We start from the raw sequence: 26,193 nt of genomic DNA, 5'->3' as shown, positions 1-26,193 counted from the left end.
ATAGTGCACTTTACTAGTAGCATGCTGCTTAAGTCGCTACCAACTATAGGTTGGTGTAACGACATATCCCCGAAGTTCCATTACCTTCAGGTGTGCCAAGTCTTTTTGGGCTAGCAAACGCCTCTCAAAACCCGGGGCGACAGTTGATTTTATGGCCCTTACCAATTGGATTTCGCGGCTCTTTTTAATTATACCCGGGCACCTACGTTATCAGGAGGACTAGAGGGCATCACTTTGATCTAGTATGTACGGCGGATGTCCGCTATCCATATGATACTTCAGATCAGCCACAAGGCTCTCATCTTCGAATCCCCGCACATTCATTGGCCTTGAGCTTTTGTTGGTGCACCACCTTACGAAAGTTTCCAACAACGGGATCATGTGTTAGAGACCTATACAAATCGGAATGATTTAATAAGAGGTAGCATCCGGGTTTAGGAGAGCCTTGCTTCGGTTATTACTTTTGAAAGTCTTGCCATGGGTCGCGCTCTCTTCTCTTTAGCATGTGCTCACTTATCATATGATACCTGCTTCGACAAACAGAATGCGATTTGATTGGTGCTTGTTTCTTTCCAGTAGATCTCGCCACACCCGCAAAATAAAGCTCAGGATTAAAAAAAGATAAAAAACCGAAACCCAAAAAAACCAAAAAATTGAATGGTCGAGCTCAGCAGGGATCGAACCTGCAATCTTTAGAGGACAGTTATTCAAGAATTGAACCGAAATCTAACGCCTTACCATTAGGCCATGAACCCCGTGTGATGTTGAAAATTCTGAAGTTAGCTTAACCCTTATGGCTAACGAGTGGGTACCGTCTAGGAAGATTGAGCCTCAACTCACCATTGGAAAATTCTCGAAAGTGGGTTCAGGTGCATGAACGAGTCATACCTAATATTTTAATCTGAAGTGAGAATATGTAGAGGTTGATTAAAAATGAAAGAGAGCTAGAGTAACAGCTTACTACGAAGTGAGATATCATTTTTCATACTATTTTACTTCGATAAAACCTGACCAGTCGATTATGCGCATTACCACCATTTCATCTGTATTGCTCAGATATGTATAAACACTATGCCTTTTTCCAAACCCGTATCGTGTAAACTACTCTAAACTCTTCCAAGATTTTGTGCGGAGCAGAAATATTGTAGACGAGGCAGGCCCTTCTCTGTCTAGCTAAGCATACTAATCCACCATACCTAGTTGTGTAGAGGCTGAGGGAATTCCTGACTCTCTTCCCAGTCCGTGAATTGTTGGACTTTTGCGTCCTTAAACTCGGCAATTAATTGGAAATCGGCAAGCTGTAGGAGTCAGCGGGAATATCCATGCCGTAATCCACCAGAGCTACCAATTGAGAGGACCGAATCTAGAGATTGATGATGATGATTATGATGATGATGATGATGATTGAAAGGAGAAGAAGAAGAGAATCTTCTCTAAGCTATGGGATATATATACACGCTGGATATCACATGCCTGATCCTCCACAGCTAGAAGGCTCGAACCCTTCTCACAACGAAGTCACAACCCACGAGAACAGAAGGAGAGAACCGGAGACGCATCCTGATGGGCGGAGCCCATCAACTGTCCGCGGCAAGGAAAAACATCAACGTCCCGGTTGATGGGATGGTAACTCCGCTCGAATGTTCGTTTTCGGTACGACAGCAACGATTTTCGTGGGTGTGTCGGTGTCGGGGGCGGCATGATCCACAACAGGAGCAGGAGCGACGGGACCGGCGACAGCAGGGGCAGGGGCAGGGGCGGTCGACACGGTGTTTAACGTTGTAGTGGAAGTTGGTTCAGGGGCAGCGGGAGGGCCAGTTTCGGTATCGGGGGCAGGGGCAAGCGGTGACTTAAGTCTCAAGTCTTTTAACGGCACAGGGTATGCATGTGAAGGTTCGGGTCATTCATGTGTAAAGCTCGACAGTTCCGAACCACACCCATAGCCCATTCTTTGAACTGACCATGCGCAGACGTGTGTGCTTATTACGACCTAGTATTTTCGTCATCTCGTGGACCGATGTAGCCAGCGGGTATCGTCTCCGAGGCATTGTCCTTCCCGGATCCGGATCGGGTTTAAACTTAGGTAAGTTAGAGAAAAAAGGGCCTGTTCATAACCCGGAGGTCCTCCAACCGAACTGGAGTAGAGCTACAGTAGAGTAGACTACAGCGATATTCCTCGTCTCTGGGACCCGGAACTACAGGCGAGTATTGAAAAGGCAGAGAAGGACCCCTGACGACATTGGGTGTCAAAGGCTTGGTGCTGTTGGATTCGTCTGGCAAAATTAGCCCTATCTCCGAGTTCAAGGAGAGCTTCGTAATCGCACGAACCTTTTCCTCCCGCTCTTCTCAGTGCCTGTGAAACACGTGAAAAGTATTGACTCAATGGCCCATCCTTCTCTTGCTCTATTCTTGTGAGGTCTTCGACTTCGTCTAACTTCGCATCAATGGGGTTGGATGGGTACTTGTCCTTCAGTGCTTGCTCTAGCTTCTTCATATCGTCATTAGTCGCCTCGTCCCCCCCAATTGATGACAACAAGTAATAGGGGCAGCGCAGGGCCAAAGTTTTGATGATACTCCCAAGATGTGTCGTAATTAAAGTATCCTCGCATATGCCAAGCCAACAGTCACCAGCCATTATGCTCGCTGTTTCTGGCCGAGAATCGTTCTCCTTTCATGTCTATTGCGGCCTTCAGGTCGTTCAATTCGTCGACCATATCGCTTCTTTCGGAAGAAGATTCGAATCCTCCAGCTCTCACCAAAACAGACAGTCGTGGGCCTTGGGACCCATGCTTCCAGCGCCAGACAGGGTGTTGGGTCTTGACGGATCTGTGGGACCAGTCGGTTTTTTGACAACGTCTCTACCGGAGATCCAGTTTTCCGGATCATCCATAGGTATCTGTAGCTTCTATTTCGTTCTTCGATGCGAATCTTCGCGGAGGGATATAGCCTCCGTCTTGGATTTCTGGTGTGTATTCTGTCGGAAGTCAGGTATGTAGGAGGACTGGCAACCGGGGGTCTAGCAGGATCGGAACTCAACCCGTTGAGATCCGCGAGAGCTCGTGAAGGATTCTGGGTAGGCGTGTTGGTTGCTAGCCCTGGAGATAGAGTAGATAACGGGCCACAGGCGTATGTATACCACACTCCCTTAGTGACGGTAGGTTACGTAGTAACGTCGTTGTTCCCATGTCTTTTGGTTCCGCCTCGTGACACTTTCACTACTTCGAACAAGGCCAATTCCGCGTCCAGGATGACTTCGGTAACGATATTTCACGCGCCGTGTTTGCGATTCTGTTTCGGCGTTCCTCTAGCAAGCCGTTTTTATGCGTCTTTATTGAAAATATTAGAAACCATCATCCGTTAACCGCGATCTTCTCGGCGAGGGTTTGTGCAAGTTGTGGTACTGTTTTGCTGATAAGATCGTTAATCGCCTCGTACCGTATGTCTCCTTTTCTTCATCTCGTAGACGGAAACATCTAGGTTCTCTTAGTCAATATCGGGGTGTCGGGGGAGATTTCCTTTTATATTAATCCCGCTCATCGACATGGTGAGGATGCCGTGATATAACATAACTCGTATTGTCCCCATTAGAAGTATTAGAAGTATTGGAGGCATTGGATGAAGTTCGAAGTTATCCGTATATTATGTAACGGCGGGAAGGATCCGGTATGGATCCAAACCAATGGGAATCCATTTCTAAAGCCTCGTCTAGTATGCCTTTATCGAAGAGTCTTTCATTCTCATCATCTCGACAAAGTCCTCCCATTCCTCCTGATCGTGAGGTGTCATCACCCACGTACTCGACGCAATCTCATCAACTCCATAACCCGATCCTCGAAACGAGCAGCGTGCGAGTAGCCTGAATAATTGTATCTTGTTTTGCGTATCTGATCCACGACCCCTTTAGGTACGTAGAGAAGCGTGAGTCAGTACGTGACGAGCGTTGTCGTCTGGACATGGCTGGAAATGTGCGGGACTGACGACCTCTCGATATGGGTCTTCCAATTGAAGACCAAGCGCACAAAGGCGCGGACCATGTCAGGATGCATGACTGATCTCACATCGGTACCCGCCACCGACGGCATGAGGGATTTGATTGCGTAGGCAATATCGGCACAGCCTTCGCAGTACTCACTCACGGACCTCTCGCTTGGTCCTGTGCCCGAGCCTGTGTCGTGGCCCTCCCGATGAGAAGCCGGCAGTAAGCCTAATCCGGCATTGTAGATAGCTTCCTATGACACAGAACCGATGTAAGGGTTCGAAGTCGTGATGTGACTAGTTGGTGACTTATACACCAAGAAAATGGGCAAGCCAACAATAGAGGAGCAATAGATAATCTTCTCAGTCTAAAGAATGAATGCGAGTAGATCGACGCCTGAAGACGTTTGGATTGATCCCAGAAGTTGTCAGGAAAAGGAATTGTGTCGGTGAACCGTCGACTTATATATTCCGCCTTTAGTCAATCGTTTATATGAGCACATTTAGGCAAATATCTGCTCTCGGGCCTAGGAAGGCAAGTCCTGAGAGAGTTATATCTTTGAGAAAGATTGTATAGGTACCTATAGAGTTAGAGTTTGGGCATTGGTAAGTTAAGTGATAGTATAACTTCCAAACCCGAGCAGTTTATATGTCGGTATATCACTCATTTTGACTTTGCTCTAAGGAGTAATTAGAACCGTAACTTCTATATGAATCTCGTTGTTGCATCCCTATACTACCTATATATGAGCGAGTTTAATTTCGTTACGAGGCAAATGAGAAATCGGGAGGGGGCTTTGAACGAGGAAAAGGGGCTGGTTTGGAGTAGACCCTTTAATTGTTGATACATGCCATGAACGCAAACGCTAGATAGACTTTGGCAGTAATTGGAAAGCGCCTAGTATATTATTGACACGTATACCTGTTAATTAAGTCTATTACAACATGAATAGTGGTTGGTGCTGACTCACGATGACAATCAATGTATCTCATACCTATAGACATGCATAATGTAGTAAACATTCCCACACCGCTAATTGAACCAGAAAAAAACCGGGTATCTTTTAACCTAAATCTACCTATATCGTACCCTAACTGTCTTTTCATTGACCCTCGTCTTCATATAAGTGGCGATTGTGGCTCGCTACCTACTCTACATAAGCAGCGTGCCTGCGTGCGTTCGTAAATCCATGTGAAGGCCGTCATCTCGTGAGTGGACCTGTTCCCAAGTCCCATTCCGACAACCGGAGCGAAGCCAATCAATTGGTGTCGCAGAAGAGCCGGAGAACCCCAAATATGCGTACCTCCTTAAAATCAAAAAGAACTCGCCCAGCCGATATAGCCGTATAGCTTCCAGAGCTACCTCTTATCTTTCTATAATATGTATCGCGATTTTCCACGTAGATAATAAAAACATCGCTCTCGCCTCGTATATCGTAATCGCTTTCCGTACCTATTCTTGGTTGCCCTCATCCTTCCCCGAGAGGGATGTCAAGAAGAGGGATTCGATAACCAGAGCCAAGATTGTCAGTAACTAGTACAGAAACCCTCGCAGCAAGTCATAGACAGAATGTCTGACTCTTGTGCGCGCGGGGAAAGTACACGCAAGGCAAGAGGCGGGGCTATGTATTATGTTAAACAACAGCAACATCGAATTTGGGTATCATGGCCAATTCGCAAAATAGCAAAAATATGAAACAAATCCAACTTTTGCCCTGTCAGCTAATAGCGCCGCGCGTTACTCGAGCAGGGTTTCCAGCTACGACGGTGAATGGTGGTACATCCTGATGTCTTCGTTAAGCTCGTGTTCAAGTAAGGAGTCTCTGTTTAATCGGCTTACCTTAGTTACCACAGCTCCAGCGGCAACTGTTGCTCCTCTTCCAATCCTGACTCCGTAGAGAACTATGGCACCGCCCCCAATCCATACGTCCTCGTCGATGCAGATCGCGGCACCGATATGTGCACTCTTGCTGCCCTTACGCCTTTTGGGGTCCGTCTGTAACGTAGCACCAAAGAGACTGACGTTCGGACCGATGTAACTGTTTTCACCAATAATGACCTCCATGGGATCGATAATGGTACAATTCCGACCGATGAACACGTTGTTTCCAATCACAATGTTGTATCCATAGTCGCAGGTGAATGGTGCCTCAACAACTACTTCTTGCCCAACTCTTCCAACACGAGTAATGGCTGTCGAGTTTCGATCCATAAAGATTGGTTCCGTCGGGTTCAAAACTTCTCGGAAGAGGCGCGATCGTTCGGATGCTGATACACCAACATTGGGATTCGTGGAGTTGTTGAACCTGAAGCATGCTGCACTACATCTCTGCCTTTCGAGTACCAACTCCTCGTCAAAGGGGTAGTACAAATTCCCCGAAAGCATCTCCTCTTTCTGTGTTCGCTCCCTGCTAGGAGGGTAATGAGAATGTGACAGCGCGAGTTGTGCAGTTTCCTGAGGATTAGTTGCTGTAGTTGCAGATGGCGGAGGTGGGGGAGGAGGTGGCAGCGCAGACTGGGGTGGCGGACTGCTGCTTCGAGTTGGTGGGAGAACATTAATCTGAGGAAGCGAGTTCGGATGCGGTGTCTCATGTTCGGTCCTTGTGATGTCGTGCAACGGCGGTACTCTCTGGTAATCTTTATGGCGATCGACACTGCTTAACGGCGTTGGCAATTGTATGGTAGAGTTGGCACTAATTGGAGTAGGAAACATGTTTGTCGAGTTAGTATATGATATTGATGATAATTTATTGTTCTCTGGGCTCGAAGCGGATGGGGTCGGGGTGGGAAGGGTGGCGGAGGTCGCTTGTCGGCCGTCGTCTGGCACAATTGGCCGGCCCTGCACCGGTTCTATCCGGAGCGAGGGGCCACGATAAGCCTGGGTAGGTTGGTCACGTTTGGGAGGCGGCGGCGGTGCAATCGGATAACTACTCTGTTGCGGCATTCCGTAGGCTCCGGGAGGGACATAGCTAGGATCCTTAGATTCGAGAGGGACGGCGGCGGGCTTATTCTCCATCTTCGGATAACCTCGTTGATTGGGATATCCGTGGCATAAAAATCCACCTCGAACGCAATTAGTACCTGTTCCGTTCGTGAGTATATGATGCCTCAACTGTCGTTCTTAAAGAGGCTCACATTGCGGTTTCGTCTCATCACATTTCTTCTTTCTCTTCCGACACGTTAGGCAACTATATTTTTCGGTATGGAAAGCCGATGCCTCGCTCTTAGGTTCGAAGGTGGCTACGCACCAACGACACTTAAGAGGATGCAAGTTCGGCCACACCACACCTAGAAGTCAGCAATAGGCTCCAATTGGCAAGGTATTAAACAAGGATTGAAGGTCCCATACCCAGTCTTGGTCCTGTTACTAAAGTTGCGCTTCCTCTTCTTGGGGTCTGACTGGATTACCGAGTCTCCTTTCCGCTGCTCCGAGGTGTAAGAAGTACTACCATAAAGCACAGAGCTATCATCGCCGTCAGGACTTGTCGCCGAGTAATCGTGTTGGGAATCCATATGGGTGGTAGCTCTTCGAAGCACATCGCCAACCTGCTCGTCACTCGGTGATGGAACTACACTCGCAGAGCCTTGTCGGTCGTACGTACTGCGGTCGTCTGCATGGCTATGCCGCGGATACCATGAATCGTGATGGTCTCGACCTTCCTCACCATACTGCCTGTACTCTCGTTCTCGTTGCGTCGTAGAATATACATCACGTGACTCTGCTTGGGACGGTTGTTCCCGCTCACGACTAACCGGACCTTCTCTATGAGACTCGCTCGAATACGATCGCTTACGCTTGTGAGCCCCTTCAGCCTCCGGATAAATAGTGGGTTGGTAAGATGAACGATCAGGACTCGGACCAGACCAGTGCTCTCTTTGATTGGCGGAACTCTCTCCAACCTTTGGTTCCTGGGTAGTTATTTGGCGAAGAGACTGTTCCTCGGAGACTGCTCGTATCGACGTAGGGCTACTGCTAGGCCTCTCGACACCCTTTGGCTCACCTCCGTTTAAGGCCGTGAAGGTAGCCATATTTCGTCCAACAATATCTTCTGCCCAGCAATCTTGCGTGAGGTGCATAGGAACTCGATATGTGGACTTCTATTAGTTTGGTCGGAACGCAGTTGCTGTGCGATTGAACACTTTTAGTAGCCGCTGTAATTGGCACCCGAGACCCAGCAATCCAACACAACCAAGCCCTGTCGTGAGAGCGTGAAGAGCAATTGTCGATAAGGTCCGAGCTACAGCCGATGTATGTAACCTCCGTCAACGTTGTGGCTTAGTATAAAATAAAACTAGCCGAGAAGTCGTGACGAAAGCTGGAAAAGTAAGAGCTAAAAATCGTAAATTCGGCCAGAGATGATGACCCGCACAGCGGTCGCGATGCGGCCTGCTAAAACTTCCGAACTAGCGTTCCCGGAGGTCAGCACATTAATAAGAGCTAAGATATAGACTTTAGCTATACGCAATTCGGATCTCAAAGCAATGCGCTCGTCGTGGCGCAGAACAATGGGTGGGATCTGCACAACTCTTTTTTTGGACGGTGACGAACTTTCGAAGGCGGGTGCGCGGGGAGGCAATTTTGTACAAGCGAAGCGGGAGTGAGTGAACCGCACCTCTTTCTTATTGAATTTGGACTGCGTAATACGACTGTGACGTGCAAGGGCCGATGCGGTACGTCGTGTATTGCTGTGTTGCGGTGTAAGCAACAAGTTCGCAGGCAGCTGCGCCTAGGCGACTGTATGTCGCCTCAATCGCCTATCCTGCTTAAGTACCCCCCTACCCTATCCAAGAAATTGCCCGGTCTTTCTTTTCTAGTGATGGTTGATTTGAGCGTGTATACTCTTTTGCTTTGGGCTGCGTGTGGAAAAAACTCCAAACTATTATCGTGCGGTCCGGCCCACGATTGCTACTCGTCGAATTCGAACCAACTATATTGAGTTTCTCCCACCCGTTCCTTGTGCTAGGATCCTTGACCCTTATTCAATGCGTACACAAAAAAAGGACCAGCGCTTGGCGATTTAACGCGCGATTAATTTTTCTTCTTTGCCAGCTGTGGGAATGAATGGTTTTTGAATATCGTCTCTCCCTTCGTCAATGTCAAGTTAGAACCTCAAATGTCAATAGACTTTCTCTTCACCTCTCTTCTAATGCAACCGAGTCACCATGTAAAAAATAAAATGAGTGAAGGGAGATTAGGGAGAGAGTTAAAGGAAATAAGGTATACGATGGTGCAATAGAGCAATTGGGTTAACGGGTTAACAGTAATCAAGGTAGCATGTGGTAGTAGGTGGAGCGTAGGGGGAATATAAGAAAATATAAAGAAAACAAAATTATGTGGCTAGCCAGCACCAGGGCCTAGGCGGAGCGGGAAGTGATGTAAGGTAAGGATGGTAAGGATAGATAAAGTAAGACGGGTAGGTAGGTAAGTAGGTAAGTAAGGTGCAAGGTAGCTGGGGGTATGTGTGAAGGTGGATATAGGGCAGGTCTGTTAGCCAGGGCAAAGAGGCAAGAGCCATGTACATACAGGATACAGCTGGATACAGAATACCAGACTGGGCTGGACTGGTTGGGATCAGATATAGAGGTACGTATACGTATACAAATACATATATGTATGTATACCTATGTGTATGTATGTACGTAGGTATGTAAAATGGAAAATTGTACAATACAGCACTTTATAGGTAGAGTACCTTATCTAGCATGTAAAACATGCAGGGCAGCGAGAGTGGGAAAAGAAAATGAGTGAATGCAAGCAATTAAACGTGCGTAGTTGTAGTTGTAGTAGTAGTAGTTTGTAATTTGTCAATTTGTCAACAAGAGACGACGAAAAGAAACATGCCCCCCCAAAAAAGGATTTGATCACAACCTCGATGTTCCTCGGCGGGATGCCTAGATACTTTAGTACCTTAGAACGCAGAACGAGATCGTCGAACCCTGGCTAACCTGCCCCAATATTGGGCGGCATGGCGCTTGGAAGCTGTAGATACATACATCCCGTGAACTAGTATGTATTCGATGTACGAATAACTGCACATGTGGTATATAACTGGCTGTGCTGGTAAGCCGAAAGAACAAGAGGTACAACCGAACGAGGTACCTTGAACCTGACTAGGATTGTTGTGTGCGACGACAAGCCCATGAGAACTTGGAAGCGAGTCGAGGGAAACTTCGGCTTCTAGCAAGGATAGCAGGGGGATCCGCACCCACTTTAACTTAACATAGTGGTACCTTCTATTGTACCTCCGCTTGCGCTAGAATCTTAGACACTTTTTCCAATTCCGCGGTGGATCCCTGTTCGGATAGATTGTACCAGTGTACCTATTTAATAGCTTTAATACCTTTAATACCGTAAGGCGACATGAAAGATGACAATTACTTACATAAACCTATAGTACCTACATGACGAATCGTACCTACATGGCATACTTTGTTTCAATCTTGCACAGGTCTAGCCCTGCGCGTCTAGATAATACGTCTGGCGCTGTAGGTAATGATCATGATGATGAACATCGAATGTGCTGCGCTGTGCTGTACTGTGTTGTGCTGTATTAATGTGCTGTAATGTGCTGTGCTAGGTATGAGAATGGATGTACCAACAACTTCCATATGATATGTTAGGTTCTTTCGTTCCCTACCTTCTTCCTACCTTACGTAGTCTTTTTTTTCTTCTCTCTTTTGCTTCCCGCCGTTCTTCATGCGATGTTACCAAATCTGGGCTGGGTGGCACCGCAGGAGCATAATTCATCATCGAATACGACGAACGCCATGTATCTGACTCTAGAAGCGACGAACTTTGTCCGCTTTCTTTTCGAACAGGTACCTAGCCTTGCGGGGAATGTGCCATTATCCTGAACCAGCCTTAATGCATCGTGGCTAACTTGTGGTTTGTTGTCGTTAATGTTTCTACATCCAGAAACAGCCGTCGAGAAACATCGTCGACCTAATCGTGCGCTTACCGTTCCCCCCTCCTTAATGCCACCAACAGCTAGTAGCCCCTCTAACGTTGCACCGGAATTTCTCATCAATGCCATTGAGCTGTCCGATTCGCTGTCCCTCACCTCTTTTTGCGAACGTATGCTATGATAGGTTCAGTACTTTCGGCCCGCGACACATCTGTTGTCGTGATCGTCTTAGATATTACTGGCACCCGCGACGCGATGGTAAGGTGAGAGCATCGATGAATCAATAAAGGCCGTTTCTTGCGGCCTAGCCGCGGTTCGTGACCGCCAGGTCTCGTTATCCTAACCCACGACTGTTTGGGATCAAAATAGCACACACATACGCGTTGGTGGGCTTGGTAAATCTCAACAGGGATGCAGGAGAAGGCCATGCGATTGGGAGGATCTAGGTAGTTTGAAGGGTCCTCGATCTTGTAGAAGTCGGCGGGCGGCACAGCAAGGTGCAACGTCGATTCCACATTGGGTTTGGAATTCTGCCAATTCTTCTCGCCAAGTCTTGCGGCAGCACTGCTTCCAACCAGAAAAGGCCGACCCTGGAGCATTGCCGGCATGTGCGGTCAGAGGAGTTTGTGACTCTGGTTGTACTCCGTCCGCAGCCAATGGGCGCCTCGAGACAGGGATCTAGCTGTCATGCAATTTGGCGCGGGCGTGTGATGTCGAAAATGTCAAGGGCTCCCATTAGGGCGCAACGAATACCCGCGTCTAGAGCCGACAAGAAGTCATTGATTTGTTGCTAGCGCATGTGCTCGCCCCATCGTCACAAATGTCTCGTATTAGTTCACGAGTTACATCGATCTTTGACCCCGAGAGTTGAAACCTAAACCATGGGGGAAACATGGCGTACATGGCGTACATGGTAATAGAGAGACGAGGACGCGCTAATACGGCAGCAGGGAAGGCCTCTGCCTGGGTCATAGGGACTTCTCTACCAAACTAGTGATGTCGAGCCGAGAAGGCGGCGGTGCACCTTTGCGACACGGCCGCTTCTGCTGACGTAGGCATGCCAGTCATCATCTCGGGGGCTTGCTCGGTCAAGAAATAAGAAATAAGGCTACTTTCTTCACCAAGCAAACCGCCCGTCAAAAAAGAAATACGCAGATACACTGATACACTGATACGGTACCTCAGGTAAGTAATATTAACGCTGCCGGTCCTTCCCCTGGATCTTACTGCGACGTAATCGATCAGGGCGCTACACATGCTGGCATGCTTAGCTCCGGAAACTCTTCCATTTTGGAATTTAGTATATTGCCATGCACCCTGCCGGCCGGATGACACCCTTTGAACTGTGACTCGAAGAGCCCGTCGCGCACGGCACACACGGGAGCATCCCACACTCACAATCGGAGCCTGATGCAAAGGAAGCTTCAATTTGCTTTCGTCCGAAAAAGGGAAAAGAAAAAAAGGATACATGTAATAGGTATTCCTGCGAATATATCAGGCCCTTCAGCTAACAACCAGGTAAATCCTATGATTAAACCTAGAAGATAAATTTCAGCACGCTATAATAGCATTCGTCCCATTTATCGAACAACTTTACTTGCGTAAGTGCTAGGGTCGATGTTTATGACCCTAGCATTTTCTCAAAGGGTGTTTCTGAAAGTACTTCCCTGATGTGCTGTAGATTTTCGTGGGGCGAGCGTAAAGCGCTTGTCGCGAATCGTCCGGGAACCTTGGTCTTATGGGTTTGCCGCCGTTCAGGAAAGTGATCGGCTCCTAAGCGGCTTGCCATCGCTCATTGGTCCGACGCCACAGCTCCTAGCTTGGTTAGCTTGCGACAAGGGAAGCCAACTTCGTAGTTCGGACGAGACACACTAGATCAACCGCGTCCGCGCATAAAACTTATCTGGTATCTGATGGTCCGGGTTTCTTTTCTTAGAAATCGGCGGAACATTTCTCGGTTCGAGCTGCGACCCGCTTGGTAACCTTGGAACCTTGGAAGCCCGGCAGGACACAAAGTAAGAACTATTCGGTATTGCGACAAAGAGCCGTGTGCGCGCGACCTCGACACATCACTTAAGTAATTGAAGGATTCTCATGCGGCTATTTCCATCCCCGGTCTCCTTACATCAACCCCGATAAGGTTCGCTACTACCCCTCATGACACTAATACTAGAAAGCGGAGGTGGAAGTTCTCAAGGTTGCGTCAGGCTGACGGTGAAGGCTTATCCTTGGGGGAGGGGGTACAACGAGGCCAAAGTCGATAGAACTTTTTGTCTTCTGTAAATCAGCGATGCCCACAGGTTGCTCGGAGATCTGCACACGCTTTTTTCTTACCGTCTGTGCTTTGATTTCCTTGCCCACCTAGAAACTGCCCAGGTGTACACGTGAATACCTAGCCAACCTGGGCAGTATCTGCGACTATGAGAGGGTCCCCGGTCTACCAAGCCGAGACAACCGTTGGGGGCCATCGGCCTTTCCAGAGAGAAAAGGTGAAGGAGAGCAATTCCTATTAGGTCCAGAGCTGAATACGCCTCGTTCGATCGCGGTCAAGTTTCGGTCTGTTGGATGATTAATAACATCACAGAGTTACCTAGTACTACCCAGTAGGTAAACGTTGCTATCAATCCATCAGTCTGGTCAATCTGGTCTTGATGAAAGCCGACCCCATGGGACTTAGAATTGTATCCTAAGCAATATCGAAATCATACCATGCCAGAAGAGGTAGAGAGGTAAGAAAAGTGACACAGTCAAAGCGGGAAAAGGTCCGTTAATACCCCTGTTGAACGCTTAGCGTGGACCTGCAGGGTCACGTCCAACAGCCGGCCGTCATGTACAGCGTACTATATATGTAAGCGCGAGGCACGCCGGAGGCGGACCCGCGCTCTGACCACAATACTCTGAGATAACAAGGAAGGTCAAGCCCTGAAGGACCTCAAGGCAACAGGATAAAACTCGAGCAAACTGTAAATATCCCCGAATTTTAAGGATATTTTGAAGACTATTTTCGACTTTGCCACGTAGGGAGGCAGCCGAATAAATGACTTGTGCAAAAATAGACCCGACCGTGTGGTTTGGGGTCTTGAATTGTTAGTACGAGGTTGTGTAAGGGGTTAGTCTGCGAAGGATTTGACGATTTAGGATCGCCCGGGTTAATAGATATAGTACGGTGAGCTAGGTAGGTATGTGTGCCCACGTTCTAAGAAGATGGGATTCATACATACCGGTATAAAGATGGTAGCACATTGTTAGCCTGGGTCGTTTGTTGCGTTTTCCAGTTGTTATTTCGGTGTAATTAAATTACTTTTATTTTTATTTTTGGGAACCTAGTAGGTAATGGTTTGTTACCGAAAATTAAGCAAGGCTCGTAGTAATGTGACAAGTCAGAAGTCGCAGTCCACAAGTATAACCCACGACGCCCGAATGAGGGACAGCTAAATAGCACGTAGGCATTGTGTTTAGCGGCCTTGGCATCCTTGCAGTATGTAGGTAATTAACGGGTAACACGAAGATCAAATAGCGGTTGTGGACGTTGGCGCAGCACGATGAATTGATTATTAACAAGATGTTGGTGGATAGAACCCCTTGGAATATGGTGGGAACGTTGAATGATTAGAATTGTCCTTGAAAGATGCAATCTAACATCTCCGGAGTTAAGGTTCATCAATAACGGCAGGTTCAAGGCTAGCTGAAGTCAAGGTGATGTTTCCTATTCTATCTTGTGGCTTCAGGTTGCGATTGCCGTATCCATGGATGTACCTACCTCCTAGTAGTACATAATATGCTAGGTGGGTAGCGACCATCGACCATCAGTGATTCATATCTTGCTACCTTGCAGCTGTACAGTATCTATCTATTATGGCAGTCACATGATATATTCGCGCTAAACTCAATGCCTATTGTTTTGTTTAGTGACCTTAGTGATCCAGTTTAGATGGTCGCTTCAAAGGTCCCTCTAAACATAAACAACGACAAAAAGTCTTTAAGCCTCATTCTCGTGAATTTAAACTAGCCCTCACCAGAATTGCCTTCGTATCTCCTTTCTCTTTCTTATCGTTTTCTCCAACTTTAAAATTACAGGTGAGAAGTTCTAAAATTTGATTACCCCAGATCTCCATGGTATCTCTCTCAAATCAGAAACAGTCTACTACTTCTCCTTGATCCAACGACCAATGATAAGACGATATTACCACGAATAGCCGCCCGGCGATAACATCTAAGCGCCAGGGCATCACAACGTGTTCGAGAATCTTTCTTTCTCTCATGCACGTAATTGAACATCGCGGCATTATGGCGTCTTCTATCTCTTCTGTGCATACCGCCAACGTCTTTCTGCGAGTCGGGCGTTTAAATCTATTTCTGTCCTAGATCACTTGCAGAAAATCTACCCGTCCTACCCTCCTACTCTCTTCCGCGCTGCTGCTATCGTGATCCTTCCTGCAAGGCACCAAGGCGGCACTACGACCCTACATTCATGGTTGGAACCTCTAATCTGGGGAAAGCTTGAAGAACGGGCGTTTCGCCGCCTGCATGCGAGTTGTACCTTACCAGGCGGTACCAAGCGGCGTTGGGAGAGCGTCATCCCTACCTTCACCGACTTCCAGAAGCGCCTGCGAGCCTTGGAAGCGACCTTAGTTTATAAGTTGACTTTTGTCTAGGTCATTTGCGGCAATCATAGCCATATATTTGGAGAGCTCACCGTGCTTACGGCGGGTACCTTGACGCTGGCGCTCTAGGCTCCGAGGCTATACGCGAGACTCCCAACTGCTAGATGGCACACTGCACGTGTGCGCTCTGTTATCACATCACCTTTATTGGTGTACCTGGGGGTACAGGGCAGCGTTAAGGCTCGGGGCCCCAACGACCTTCAGATCGTCCTAGACTCCCTTGCGACCACGCCCCAGCTACCGCTCATGACGTATCCAGCTCGGGGATTTTTCGTACCACGAGGATCAGCTGGGGTACTTATTTTTAGGGAGGTTGCTAAATTAAGATATAGCCTCAATATGCAGCCGCTCGCGACTGCAAGCGTTAATTTAGACGTCACCTCTTTAAAAGAAACATCTCTGACTTCCTTGATTTCTAGAATATCCATGTATAAGATGCTTACCTTAGCCTATAACTTCCCTTGGCGCGCTTAAGTAAAGCCATCGTGATCGCGATCAAATCTCTAGACTGTTACCCTTGTCTCATTCATCGGTCCGTTTCCTAGCCAATAGAAACTATTAATCCCTCACTCGCTCCCAGCTATAGTCATCTGCTGTTTCAAGTTCTATATTTCCTTTTCACGTTACCACTTCGCGGCGGCTACATATCGCCAATAGGTTCTATGCTAGTCAATGGAAGAAAGGTCACCAATACGCAATCGAGTTTAAGTGGAATAACTTCTACTGAGATATTCACCGAAACTCTCACAGACACGTTTTGGACTTGGAGTGACTCAATGTCTCTTCGTCTCTCCTGATCAACTAAGTAGGACAAAGTCACTCCAGCCCCCTCAGCTCGGTGGGTATGACTTCCTACAGATCAGTCAATAACGTGGCAAAGAATGTAGAAACTCCATCCTTGCTAGCAGCCTTATGATGCTGAAAATAGACGATATTACAAGGCTGCTTATCATCCTCACAGTGTCTAAGAAGAAAAACCATCACTCGATGTCTAAAAAATATCAACGGCCCAAATTGCCCTTATTTAGATTTGCCACCATCTAAGAGATTACACGGAATAGGTTGGGTAGTATTGTGAGAACCTCTAGATATCCCTAATGGAGGACATAGCCGCTTTCAACGGTTACCCCTTTTTGGTGCTTACGATAACTTCAGATACTATCACTATCACCACCAATAGGGTGTTAACCACTCACATGTTCCAATATTCCAGGGATAAGTCAACCTTGGAATATACCATTATTTTCCGATGGCGTCTATTCTTTGTTGTACTACCAATGAAGGCCCTCACTTGTTATAAACCTAGGCTGTAAGAGCTCCTCCTAATTCTTTAGGACTTTGTTGAAGACGTTTCTAACGCTTGTTGAACAGGAGTCGCCCTAAAGAATAGATAGGTACCTACCCACTAGGCAACATAGGACTAATCTGGATATTACCTCATATACCCTGCAAGTTGGAGTAGACCATAGCTGTGCCATGGAGCTCGAGTAGAGACAACTTTCAGGAAAGCAGACCTAATGCTTTTAGGAGTAAACAACCCTGTATCAATATTCTAAGTGATGAATTCGTGAAGATTTTACATTAACATCTACGGATGACCTGGATTAATTCCTTCCAACCCATAATCATGGCTGGTGGCCTTCGAACTGCCGCCTAGGAAAAGGGGAGCAGAGGTAGCATATGCCCTCTATCGCCAGTGAAGCTATTTCGTAGTAATGAACAAATACCAAAACATAGACCGCACGCCAGTCACCAATGCTCTTTACATCTACTATAGTAACCACCGCTCCCCGAAGGTAGAATATTCTATCTTAGTTAAGCAGATGAATGATACAGACACCTACTCCCGGTAGCCTCACCTAGAACGTGTCCCCCTGACCAAGTCATCGACGACCAGAACACCCAGAAAATATCAGTATACCCATACCTAACACCTATCACGCAGTAACAAATAGAACGCAATCCACAAGCACAATAAAGCAACACGGAAACCATCGCATCTACCCAGTCACATCCAGCCGAACCAAACAAGTCAGAACTATCAATCAGAACAGGATATGTTTTCATAGCAATGCAATGTGTCGATTAAAGCCATCGCAGCCTCATTCATACATACACGTAGCCGGTATACAGGGGCATATCCACCCATATCCCCCATCCCCAACCACGAAGTTCCTAACAATAACCGACTACCCAGCATCGTAGTCATCTCCTCTCCCCATTCTCTGTTCGAATGCCGTACTTCATATGAATCGCACTCCCTCGCGGGACTTCATCTTGAACTGCTTGATTGGACTCATGTACTAACTCAGCACCTATCTAATACCACAGGCCGTCGATATCAACGCCGGTGCTGATGCAATATCTGTAGTGACCCTCACTTCTTCTGCCTCTTAGCGCTCTTATCACTGATGCCGCTCAGCACGCTTAAACTCCGCTTTCGCCCACTGCTACTTCCAGGTCTCGCACCCTTCTCCTTTTCCTCTGCGTTGAGCTGTTTCTTGACCACGTCTGCATCCGCATTCTCGCCGTTCGTACTTGGTGCGTCGCCATTCGTCTTGTCTTCTCCAGCACTAGCAGCAGCGTCTCCATTTGTTAAACCATCCTTATCCTTATCCTTCTCCCCTTTAATATCGCCATTAGTCTTCTCATCCGTCGACGGAACCTTCCCCTCCTTCCTATCCCGCTCAGCCTTTTTCGCCCTCTCTAGTCGAATCTCCGCATCCACCTTATCGTTAGTCTTTCTTAAGTCTAGCAGGGCCCCGATCGCACTGAGCAGCTTCTCCATCTCCTCGACGACGGCACGCGTCGGCATGTTTAATCTGCTCGGAATATCTAGCTCTGCCAACGTGTTCGTGATGCGCTGGTGCTGGGCGTTGCTCTTCGTCGTGAGTATCTTATTGATGCGCTCGTATCGGAAGGTTGGGCCAGATGGTAGCCTATCGTGATGCGAAACCCCGTATATTTGTTCTTCTTGTTCGGTGAGCTTCTTGCGCTCTGGTTGTGCACCCTTCTTCGTTGGACGTTCGGGTCGCTCACCCCCGCCAATCGAATCACGGTGCCCGGCGGTGACAGTAGAGGCGGCGATGCTCTCACGACGGGTTTCTGATATGGGCGTGGAGTTGGCAGGATGGGCGGAGGGATGTGCGGAAGCGGGCGTGTTGGCACCGTTGGCTTCCATAAGGGACTTGCGCTTCTTGGTCTTGTCCACATTCATAAGGTTCTGGAGCAAGGTCTGCAAGCCAGCGCTAGATTTGAAGGCATTGATGTCCTGGTCTTGGTGTGGGTAGTCCAGGCGGTTATACAGCTCGCGACGTTCTTGGTTTAGCTTCTCTTGACGAGCGAGGATCCTTCGCACTTCGATGAGTAGCATTTCCTCCTCTCGGGCCTCCTCGCTAGATCGAGATAACGCGTCTGCTGCGAATTTCTTGCGCTGTGCTTCTGAGTTCGGATTGAAATTGGCCATAACTTCATGCAAAGCAAATTCTGCTTGCGTCATGTATTGCACTGGTTTCTGGACTGCCATCATCTTCGCTGCTACTTCATAATATCGGGCTTTTAAATCTTCTAATGATCGCACCTTAGACGCGGGAACTACTGCGGTGTTAGGGTCAGTAGTCTCTCCTCCATCTCCGTTGATCACTTTCTCGGGCTTAGGTTGGTACTCGTAACGGTCCCATATGAGCGGCCATCGAAGATCAAAAAGTCTAGCAAGATCGAATAGATAATCCGTCTCGTCCTTCGTCCACTCGTCGCTCTTTAAGTTGGACTGGTACTGATCATCGCTGTACTGGGGAATATCGACCTGCACATTGAACTTGGCGAATCCCGAGTCCTCTAACTGTTCCGGTTTAGTCTCCACGTCGGCTCCATTCTCTCCACTTTGTCCTTCCTGAAGTCTTGTTTGATCTTCCGTCTGCTTTCTCCAGTGTCGTAGATGTAATGATTGGTCACCTCGCGCCGAGTTGCGGAAGGGTTGCAACTCCCATCGCGCAGCTGGTTTACGGCTTCCGAATCGTCGTTTCTTGAATGCGGATAGCTCCGGTACAATTGCGATAGGGTTATCACCTCCTAAGTTCTGCACTTCTCTTGCTAAACCCTTTAAATTCGTTCGCGGGGCACCAGTCTTAAGTTTTTTCGCGGGTCGCGAACCGCCATCGAGTGGTAGATTAAGCACGTCGCGTACGTCGTGCGAAGCCATGGTCGAGGTCAGCTAGCTTCCAGTGTATGTATTAAATGGGTTCGTGGCGTTTCACGAATATTGGAATGTAAACAGCGAAAGAGGTTGGAAGAGCAAAGTGCGGACTTGGAGTTGTTGAATGTATTAAATTAGGTATTGTAAATAAGTTCTAAATAATACATGGCGGGAAGCAAACATAAAAATCCCGATATAGTGGACGTGTTTGTGTGGGCGCGAGAATAGTGGGATTGATGGGTTCAAACGGTCGAGTACGCGGGTGGATGAAGCTGTATTGTCTTCGAAATTGAGGAACGCGGCGTGGATTTTGGTGGTGTAAAAAAGTTGAAGACGGAATTAATTGCACCGTCTGTATCAAAGGGCAGGGATCCTTCCACGATTTGTTCTATGCGGCACGTGATTGACGACCTGAAAAGATAGTGTTTATTATCGATAATGCTCCTTCCATCCAATGCAAGGCCGCTCCTTTCTAGGCGATGTTTAGCGTAAGTTAGCGCTATGCAATCCCTGCACAATACCTAACTGGTTCTTTTTTCGAACGTGGCACCTTGGACCTTGGACTTGGAATCCGCGAAAAGCTTCCTACCACCGCAACGACGGCGCTTAATAAACAACTAACGATCGCGACTTAGACCTCGAACCAACCTCGAATAACCCCGGGACAATCAATTGAGAAAGTGTTCGATCCAATCCATTAGCAACCTCATCCCAACCCGAGAAAATGAGGGCGCTACTCCCTCTCGCGATGCTGGGCTCCGTCGCCCAAGCGCTCTACTTCTTCATCGATGGCACGACACCGAAATGTTTCTTCGAGGAGCTGCCCAAGGACACACTCGTAGTCGGCCACTACAATGCTGAAGAATGGGACGACAACACGCGGTCGTGGTCTAAGCACGACGGCATCAGTATCTACATCTCCGTCGATGTTAGTCTCTTCCTCCCTTTACGCCCCTGATTAGGATATGCTTATCCCCTACTGTCATACTTCTTATCTATCTTCCCAAATCGTCATTGTTTGGCGAGGCGTAGGTAAATGCACTATACTAACAGATTACCCTCTCAGGAAATCTTCGACAACGACCACCGCGTAGTATCCCAACGAGGTTCCTCCTCAGGCCGGTTCACCTTCACCGCCGCTGACGCCGGCGAACACAAGATCTGCTTTACACCCTCGTCTTCCTCCGGTCGCCCGGGCTGGCTGTCCGCGCTCCAGCCTAACGGTGGTATCAAGCTGACCCTCGACTTGGCCATCGGTTCCTCCGAGATTGAGTCGACCGACAAGACCAAGTTGATGGACATCAGTCAGCGTGTGCGCGACCTCAACGCGCGACTATTGGATATCCGGCGCGAGCAGATCTTCCAACGGGTGAGTTCATTTCTACCTGTCCATTCTACCCCCAGCACCGACCCTTTCAAGATATTTCCCCTTTTCTCGGTGAAGGTAGATGGTAGACAGGGAGAAGAGAATGATTTCCCACTATCTACTTTACAGAGGATACACAAGCATAAAGATCTACGATGAATACAGCATTGAAAATTTCAAACTACCACATTCATAAAAATGACATCCTTACTAACCGCAACCCCAGGAACGCGAAGCCGAATTCAGAGACCAGTCCGAATCCACCAACTCGCGCGTCGTGCGATGGATGTTCATCCAGATCGTCGTGTTGGGCATCACCTGCGCCTGGCAGCTCTCGCATCTACGCTCCTTCTTCATCAAGCAGAAGCTCACCTAAACCCCCCATCTCCCATTTCACAACACCCCCACACACAACCTTCTCTCCCCTTTTAGTAATGAGCGATGGGAGGGGAGGTCACGATTTTGGCAGGGTAAAGGGGAGTTCTGGCTTTCTTCTCTACGTGTGTATGTATGTATGTACGGGCGAGAAATAAAAGGTTATCGATGTTAGACTATCTGCGACCATAATTAAACGTGATTAAAGTCATCGTGTAGAGGACAGACACCCAAGCCTTACTCGCCATCTACCTGGACAAGGCGTTGCATTTCGTAGCATCCACCAACCCCATGCTTACCTACCTACTACCATATGTACGTCGGAATTACTAATACTCAACTAACCTTACAAGCCGTCATACATACATATTTAACTTTCAACGGTCAAAGAGTCTTGCAACCGTTGGCAAGACAAAGTGAATTATAAACGTACAAAATAAACTACTATAGGTAGGGAATACCCTTATACAAGAACGAGAAACACGAGTATGTATGTATGTATATGTCTTTGGAGAATGCCTTTTATTAATACTAGAACTTCATGAATTTCCCAACGCCGCTAGGAGTTAATAAAGTGAGATAGGAAAGGGGAGGGGGCACCTTTTGCTAATACCTCCCCTTTTTCTCTCTAGCAAGCGTTGATTAACCTAAACAAAGGTAGGCACAAGAGGTTCAAGTCCCTTTTTTTCGAATCTGGGGGTCACCGATGCATTTATCTCTGGCATCGAAATCATTATCAAGTCTTTTTGCCCTATGTCCCACACTTCTACCAAACGCGAAACCTCGGTGCTTTATCGTGCACTTCGTCTGGGTAATTGACTTTCCCACTAATTGCCACACTCTGCCACTCAGCTCTCCTCCCATCTTCATATACTGGTTCTGCTTGATACACAACCCGAAACTCCAACTCCCAACCAACAACACGGGTTCTCCCCTCAACAACAGCTCTCCTTCTTTCTTATGTAATTATGAATGGTGTATAAGGGGACGGATAACAGGAAAAACGAAACCCGATCCCAATGCTCGCCAACGGTTACAAATCCCATAAGCGCCGCGCTGCGCTCTACTGATTAAACGGCCTGTATCTATCTCATGAAAACGAGAGTCGTGAAAGGAAAAAGTATTCGTTCATGTCTCCGGGTTAGCGCCAAGCCTGGATCCTAACGGGAATTCGTTGCATTCGATCGGTCGTCTTCCCAAGTCTCCTAAAGGGAAATTGTGGAAAATTGTTCCGCGAACAAAGGTGTGATGATTTTGAAGATGTTAATCCATGGTGTCGGGGAATTCGATGGTGCCTTAAACATATCTTAGTATGCCGTGTTGTCCAGGCTATGAAACCCGCCCTTCCTAAACCCGGACAACCATGATATGTAACGACACGCAGCAATTCAGATGGGGTGAGGTAAACACCCTGACCACGGAAGACCAGGAGAATGCATTAAAGGTAATAAGGTAGCGGAGGGAGCTTCAACCAGTAAAACGTCTCTAGTCTATACGAAATCGCTAACATGCCAGAATGGGAAAATATTTAACCTGGTATTCTATTAGTACGCATGGTTTAGGAGAGGGCATGGCATTGCCTTGACTAACCGCAGCATAGAACTTTCATGAACTTTTGGAATCCCGTCGGTTGAGGATCCGACGACCTTCCGTTGCCGGCCGCTGATGACCCCATGTTGGCCTGGGGCACCATCCTTGATTGTAAGTTTTGGTTGCTGTTCTGGAACTGGGCCTGAGTTGACGGGGTTGGTGTAGCCATATCCCGAAGACCCCCCACCGCGCTACCTCGCTGGGCTCCTATGGCGCCGGGGGCGTTTGGCCGGCGCTTGTCCGTCGGCCTGGCTGGAGACGGAGGTGGGGGCTGCGCGGCGTTTAAACGCTCGTGAGTAAGGCCGCCAGGTGTGTTGTTACGAGACTGGTTGTGTAATTCTCTCGCAGATATGCCCGGCTGCTTGTTCGGGTTGTGGTAAGGACCGGGCTTGTGCATGGCATCCCAACCCTTCGACGACTCCTTGGTGATCTTCATCCAGTCGTACTCGCCATCCTCCACCTCGCCAGTGTTCTTGAGAGCCTGGGTGAAAAGCTCACGCAGGTAGTCGTAATCGGGGGTGTCCTCGAAACCAAGGTTTCTCACGTAGGTTAGGTATTTGCTAAACTCTTCCGGGAAACCTTCGCATAGATCCTTGATTGGGGTTGTTTGCTTCTTCTCGCCAATCTTCTCGTACTTCTGCTTATTCGTCGCAGCCTTCAGACCTTGCCATGGTAAACCACCCCGTAGGAAGTACATGAATACATGACCAAGAGCCTCGAGATCATCACGCCGAGACTGCTCCCGTCCCAAATGAGTGTTGATACTCATGTAACGGGCAGTTCCAGATAAAGATTTTCGCTCTCGGTAAGGAATGTGCTGCTTCGTCTTCGGGTCTCGGTATTGCTTGGCCATACCGAAGTCGACTACATGGATCACATTGGCAGCCTTAGTTCCAGGACGCCCGATTAGGAAGTTATCGGGCTTAATATCTCGGTAGATGAGATTCTTCTCGTGGATGGTTTGCACACGCGAGAGCTAAGATTTAGTTTAGCACTAAACGTTATTAAAAATAGTAATTGGAGGAATGACAAACCATTTGTTTCGCTACCATCACCACTGTCTTGATTGAGAATCTCCGATTACAGTGATCGAAGAGGTCTTCCAACGAGGGACCGAGCAAATCTATGACTAGGATATTATGGAGACCTTCTTGGCCAAAATAATAGACATTAGGGATACCGGCTGCGAATGAAACCTGTCAGTTCTGTGATTCTTCAATAAGGCTGCGGGTTGTAGTAGACTTACGGCAGCCGACGAGAATCTTGTAGGTACGGTATTCATCTCGTAGTTGTGGCGCGTCGCTCTTTCGGGGTTCCTAGAAATGTCTTCAGTTAGAATAAGTCTTATCTTCATGGAGTATTATGGTAGTTTAATTGACCAAAAGGAGCGATTTCGCCGTGGTCAAATGAAAGGCTGCGAATGAAATGATCTAAATTGACTCACGAATTTGATAGCCACTTGTTGGTTATTTAATAGGTTGGTACCCTCAAAAATAACACCAAAAGAGCCTTCACCAATCTTCTTTCCTACTCGGTAATGGACACCGACGACATTTGACGACGAGGAAGCCATTGTGAATTGTCTGAGATGTCGAAGGTTTTCACCGGGCTACGAGTTAAGGACGACCAAAACGACGGAGCGAAGGAGAAAAAACACCACGGTCGGAAGGGAATTGCGGGTTGCGAGGAGCGAGTTGCAGGTTGGCAATCGTCGCTGGCGTCCGTCAGGAGTATCTAAGATACTCGAAAAAGTCGTCAGGAAAACCGAAAGCTCATCCCTCTCGAGTGTTGATGGATTGATTAGGACTCGAGGCTTGTCTCGCTGACGGATTTAGTCAATCCTTGCCAGATTATTGTTGGGTTGAATTGATCGGTCGGATGAATTGAATGGTAAGTAACTTGAGAAAGTGAAGATCAGAAAGGGAGGAATTTGGGGAGAAGCGGTCGGGGAACGGCAGTGGCTCCAAAAGTGGCTTAGGCGGGTCTTCTGGCGTACGGCTGGCCTGGGCTGGGTACTCTGGGTACATTCGTACTAGTCAAATTGCAGGTGTATTTTAGGCGGGGCAAATGTAATTATAGGTAGTGCTAGGGCCACACGAATCACTGCCACAGCAGAAACACCTTACTGAAAACAGAACGAGAAATGGCTGGGCATTGGGGCAATGGAGGGGCGAAGGCAGGAAAAAGGGTTGTCCGGGTCAGGGGTACAAATTCCAACAGAAAAATATCGGAAGTTGAAAATCCCATTCATTCTACGGTATCTTGAATTGATTTTATTATTTAGTGCAAGATACCCAGTAGTGATGTTTGTATGCATGAAGTAAGACTTGCTCAAACATCGAATATTTTGTATTGACTGAGAAGTGAAAGCATCCATACAGAGGAAGTTCGGTCGCGAATTCCTTAATAGTTGTCGGAGGAACTGTCTACGGGAAGGTAGGTACACTGGTACAGGTAGGTACAGGTATTCGCATGAGAAATAAAACTCAATACAACACCAATCTATGTACCTATCAGCAATCGGACAGCCCGTTAAATGCGATAAATCGTTAAATGAGTTTGACCCCTGAGTCCAGGTCCCTTAGCTTCTGGTCTAATTGTTCGCTATCCGGGAAAATCATTGGCGTTCCAGGTTTTCTAAATTTCCAATCAACAGCGAAAGAACAATAAACTACGATCGCTACAAATCGCTACAAACCGCTACAATTCAACCAATACGATTCGGAATAGGATCAAATAAGACAAGGTCATGAACCAGATTGCCACTTAGCTACCTGCTAGGTAATAGGTAACGAATCACTCCGCTTCGCTTGCCTCGATTTCCGGAATTTCCAGATATCCAACGCTAAGAAGACAACAAGCAACGCATTAATGATCTACCCTCGTCCACCAACAATATGCGAAAGGGATGTAAGATCCGGGTGATCTGAGCCAGACTTCGATAAAGATGCATTGAAGTTGCTGTGACAATTATGCACTCCAACTTAAAACTCTTTTCAATCGTCGCCTTCTTCTTCGCAACTCGACCCGACTAGCTAGCTTCTGATAATCTGATTCACCACCTACAGATCTGTATCATCCAACCGCGTAAGTCTTCCACGACTCGCCTAGGTAAAAATGAAC

At 47.7% G+C, this 26,193-nt stretch overlaps 5 protein-coding genes and 1 non-coding gene across 6 annotated transcripts; 1 reads left to right on the top strand and 5 right to left on the bottom strand.

The window, feature by feature from the left end:
• Positions 1 to 662: 662 nt before the first annotated feature.
• GGS22DRAFT_t118 lies at positions 663 to 755 on the bottom strand. Its single transcript has one exon. It is a non-coding gene; the product is annotated as a tRNA-Arg (tRNA).
• A 1,098-nt stretch (positions 756 to 1,853) lies between these two features.
• On the bottom strand, positions 1,854 to 2,720 carry GGS22DRAFT_56117 (uncharacterized protein). The gene is made up of 2 exons (XM_047967427.1): positions 2,329 to 2,720; positions 1,854 to 2,273 (listed from the first exon to the last, which is right to left on the bottom strand). Exons 1-2 carry the CDS (start codon positions 2,633 to 2,635, stop codon positions 2,089 to 2,091), a joined length of 492 nt encoding a protein of 163 aa, XP_047815602.1. The 5' UTR covers positions 2,636 to 2,720; the 3' UTR covers positions 1,854 to 2,088.
• Positions 2,721 to 5,427: 2,707 nt separating this feature from the next.
• Positions 5,428 to 8,383, bottom strand: GGS22DRAFT_56089 (uncharacterized protein). Its single transcript, XM_047967426.1, has 4 exons — positions 7,325 to 8,383; positions 7,111 to 7,163; positions 5,816 to 7,056; positions 5,428 to 5,759 (listed from the first exon to the last, which is right to left on the bottom strand). The coding sequence occupies exons 1-4, from the start codon at positions 8,050 to 8,052 to the stop codon at positions 5,694 to 5,696; spliced, it is 2,088 nt and encodes a 695-aa protein (XP_047815601.1). The 5' UTR covers positions 8,053 to 8,383; the 3' UTR covers positions 5,428 to 5,693.
• A 9,212-nt stretch (positions 8,384 to 17,595) lies between these two features.
• Positions 17,596 to 20,053, bottom strand: GGS22DRAFT_56059 (uncharacterized protein). The gene has a single exon (XM_047967425.1). The coding sequence runs from the start codon at positions 19,743 to 19,745 to the stop codon at positions 17,922 to 17,924; it is 1,824 nt and encodes a 607-aa protein (XP_047815600.1). The 5' UTR covers positions 19,746 to 20,053; the 3' UTR covers positions 17,596 to 17,921.
• Positions 20,054 to 20,446: 393 nt separating this feature from the next.
• On the top strand, positions 20,447 to 21,656 carry GGS22DRAFT_171808 (emp24/gp25L/p24 family/GOLD-domain-containing protein). The gene is made up of 3 exons (XM_047962665.1): positions 20,447 to 20,667; positions 20,806 to 21,108; positions 21,332 to 21,656. The coding sequence occupies exons 1-3, from the start codon at positions 20,464 to 20,466 to the stop codon at positions 21,479 to 21,481; spliced, it is 657 nt and encodes a 218-aa protein (XP_047815599.1). The 5' UTR covers positions 20,447 to 20,463; the 3' UTR covers positions 21,482 to 21,656.
• A 1,112-nt stretch (positions 21,657 to 22,768) lies between these two features.
• On the bottom strand, positions 22,769 to 24,917 carry GGS22DRAFT_56052 (casein kinase I). Its single transcript, XM_047967424.1, has 5 exons — positions 24,515 to 24,917; positions 24,317 to 24,386; positions 24,105 to 24,253; positions 23,071 to 24,046; positions 22,769 to 23,013 (listed from the first exon to the last, which is right to left on the bottom strand). Exons 1-5 carry the CDS (start codon positions 24,641 to 24,643, stop codon positions 23,009 to 23,011), a joined length of 1,329 nt encoding a protein of 442 aa, XP_047815598.1. The 5' UTR covers positions 24,644 to 24,917; the 3' UTR covers positions 22,769 to 23,008.
• Between the last annotated feature and the right edge of the window lie 1,276 nt (positions 24,918 to 26,193).

Source organism: Annulohypoxylon maeteangense (assembly GCF_022496945.1).
Source record: "Annulohypoxylon maeteangense strain CBS 123835 unplaced genomic scaffold GGS22scaffold_18, whole genome shotgun sequence".
Taxonomy (NCBI): Eukaryota; Fungi; Ascomycota; class Sordariomycetes; order Xylariales; family Hypoxylaceae; genus Annulohypoxylon; species Annulohypoxylon maeteangense.
Note: the sequence above shows the minus strand (reverse complement) of the source record. Positions and strands in the feature narration are given on the sequence as shown.

Coding starts and splice junctions, on each gene's coding strand:
- GGS22DRAFT_56117 (XM_047967427.1), bottom strand. CDS start 2,635: ATGGCTGGTGACTGTTGGCTTGGCATATGCGAGGATACTTTAATTACG. Junction 2,274..2,328: donor GAGAAGAGCGGGAGGAAAAG/GTTCGTGCGATT, acceptor TAATTTTGCCAG/ACGAATCCAACAGCACCAAG.
- GGS22DRAFT_56089 (XM_047967426.1), bottom strand. CDS start 8,052: ATGCACCTCACGCAAGATTGCTGGGCAGAAGATATTGTTGGACGAAAT. Junction 7,164..7,324: donor AGTAACAGGACCAAGACTGG/GTATGGGACCTT, acceptor CGAAAAATATAG/TTGCCTAACGTGTCGGAAGA. Junction 7,057..7,110: donor TGATGAGACGAAACCGCAAT/GTGAGCCTCTTT, acceptor CGAACGGAACAG/GTACTAATTGCGTTCGAGGT.
- GGS22DRAFT_56059 (XM_047967425.1), bottom strand. CDS start 19,745: ATGGCTTCGCACGACGTACGCGACGTGCTTAATCTACCACTCGATGGC.
- GGS22DRAFT_171808 (XM_047962665.1), top strand. CDS start 20,464: ATGAGGGCGCTACTCCCTCTCGCGATGCTGGGCTCCGTCGCCCAAGCG. Junction 20,668..20,805: donor GTATCTACATCTCCGTCGAT/GTTAGTCTCTTC, acceptor TTACCCTCTCAG/GAAATCTTCGACAACGACCA. Junction 21,109..21,331: donor GCGAGCAGATCTTCCAACGG/GTGAGTTCATTT, acceptor CCGCAACCCCAG/GAACGCGAAGCCGAATTCAG.
- GGS22DRAFT_56052 (XM_047967424.1), bottom strand. CDS start 24,643: ATGGCTTCCTCGTCGTCAAATGTCGTCGGTGTCCATTACCGAGTAGGA. Junction 24,254..24,316: donor CAAGATTCTCGTCGGCTGCC/GTAAGTCTACTA, acceptor TTTCATTCGCAG/CCGGTATCCCTAATGTCTAT. Junction 24,047..24,104: donor TGATGGTAGCGAAACAAATG/GTTTGTCATTCC, acceptor ACTAAATCTTAG/CTCTCGCGTGTGCAAACCAT.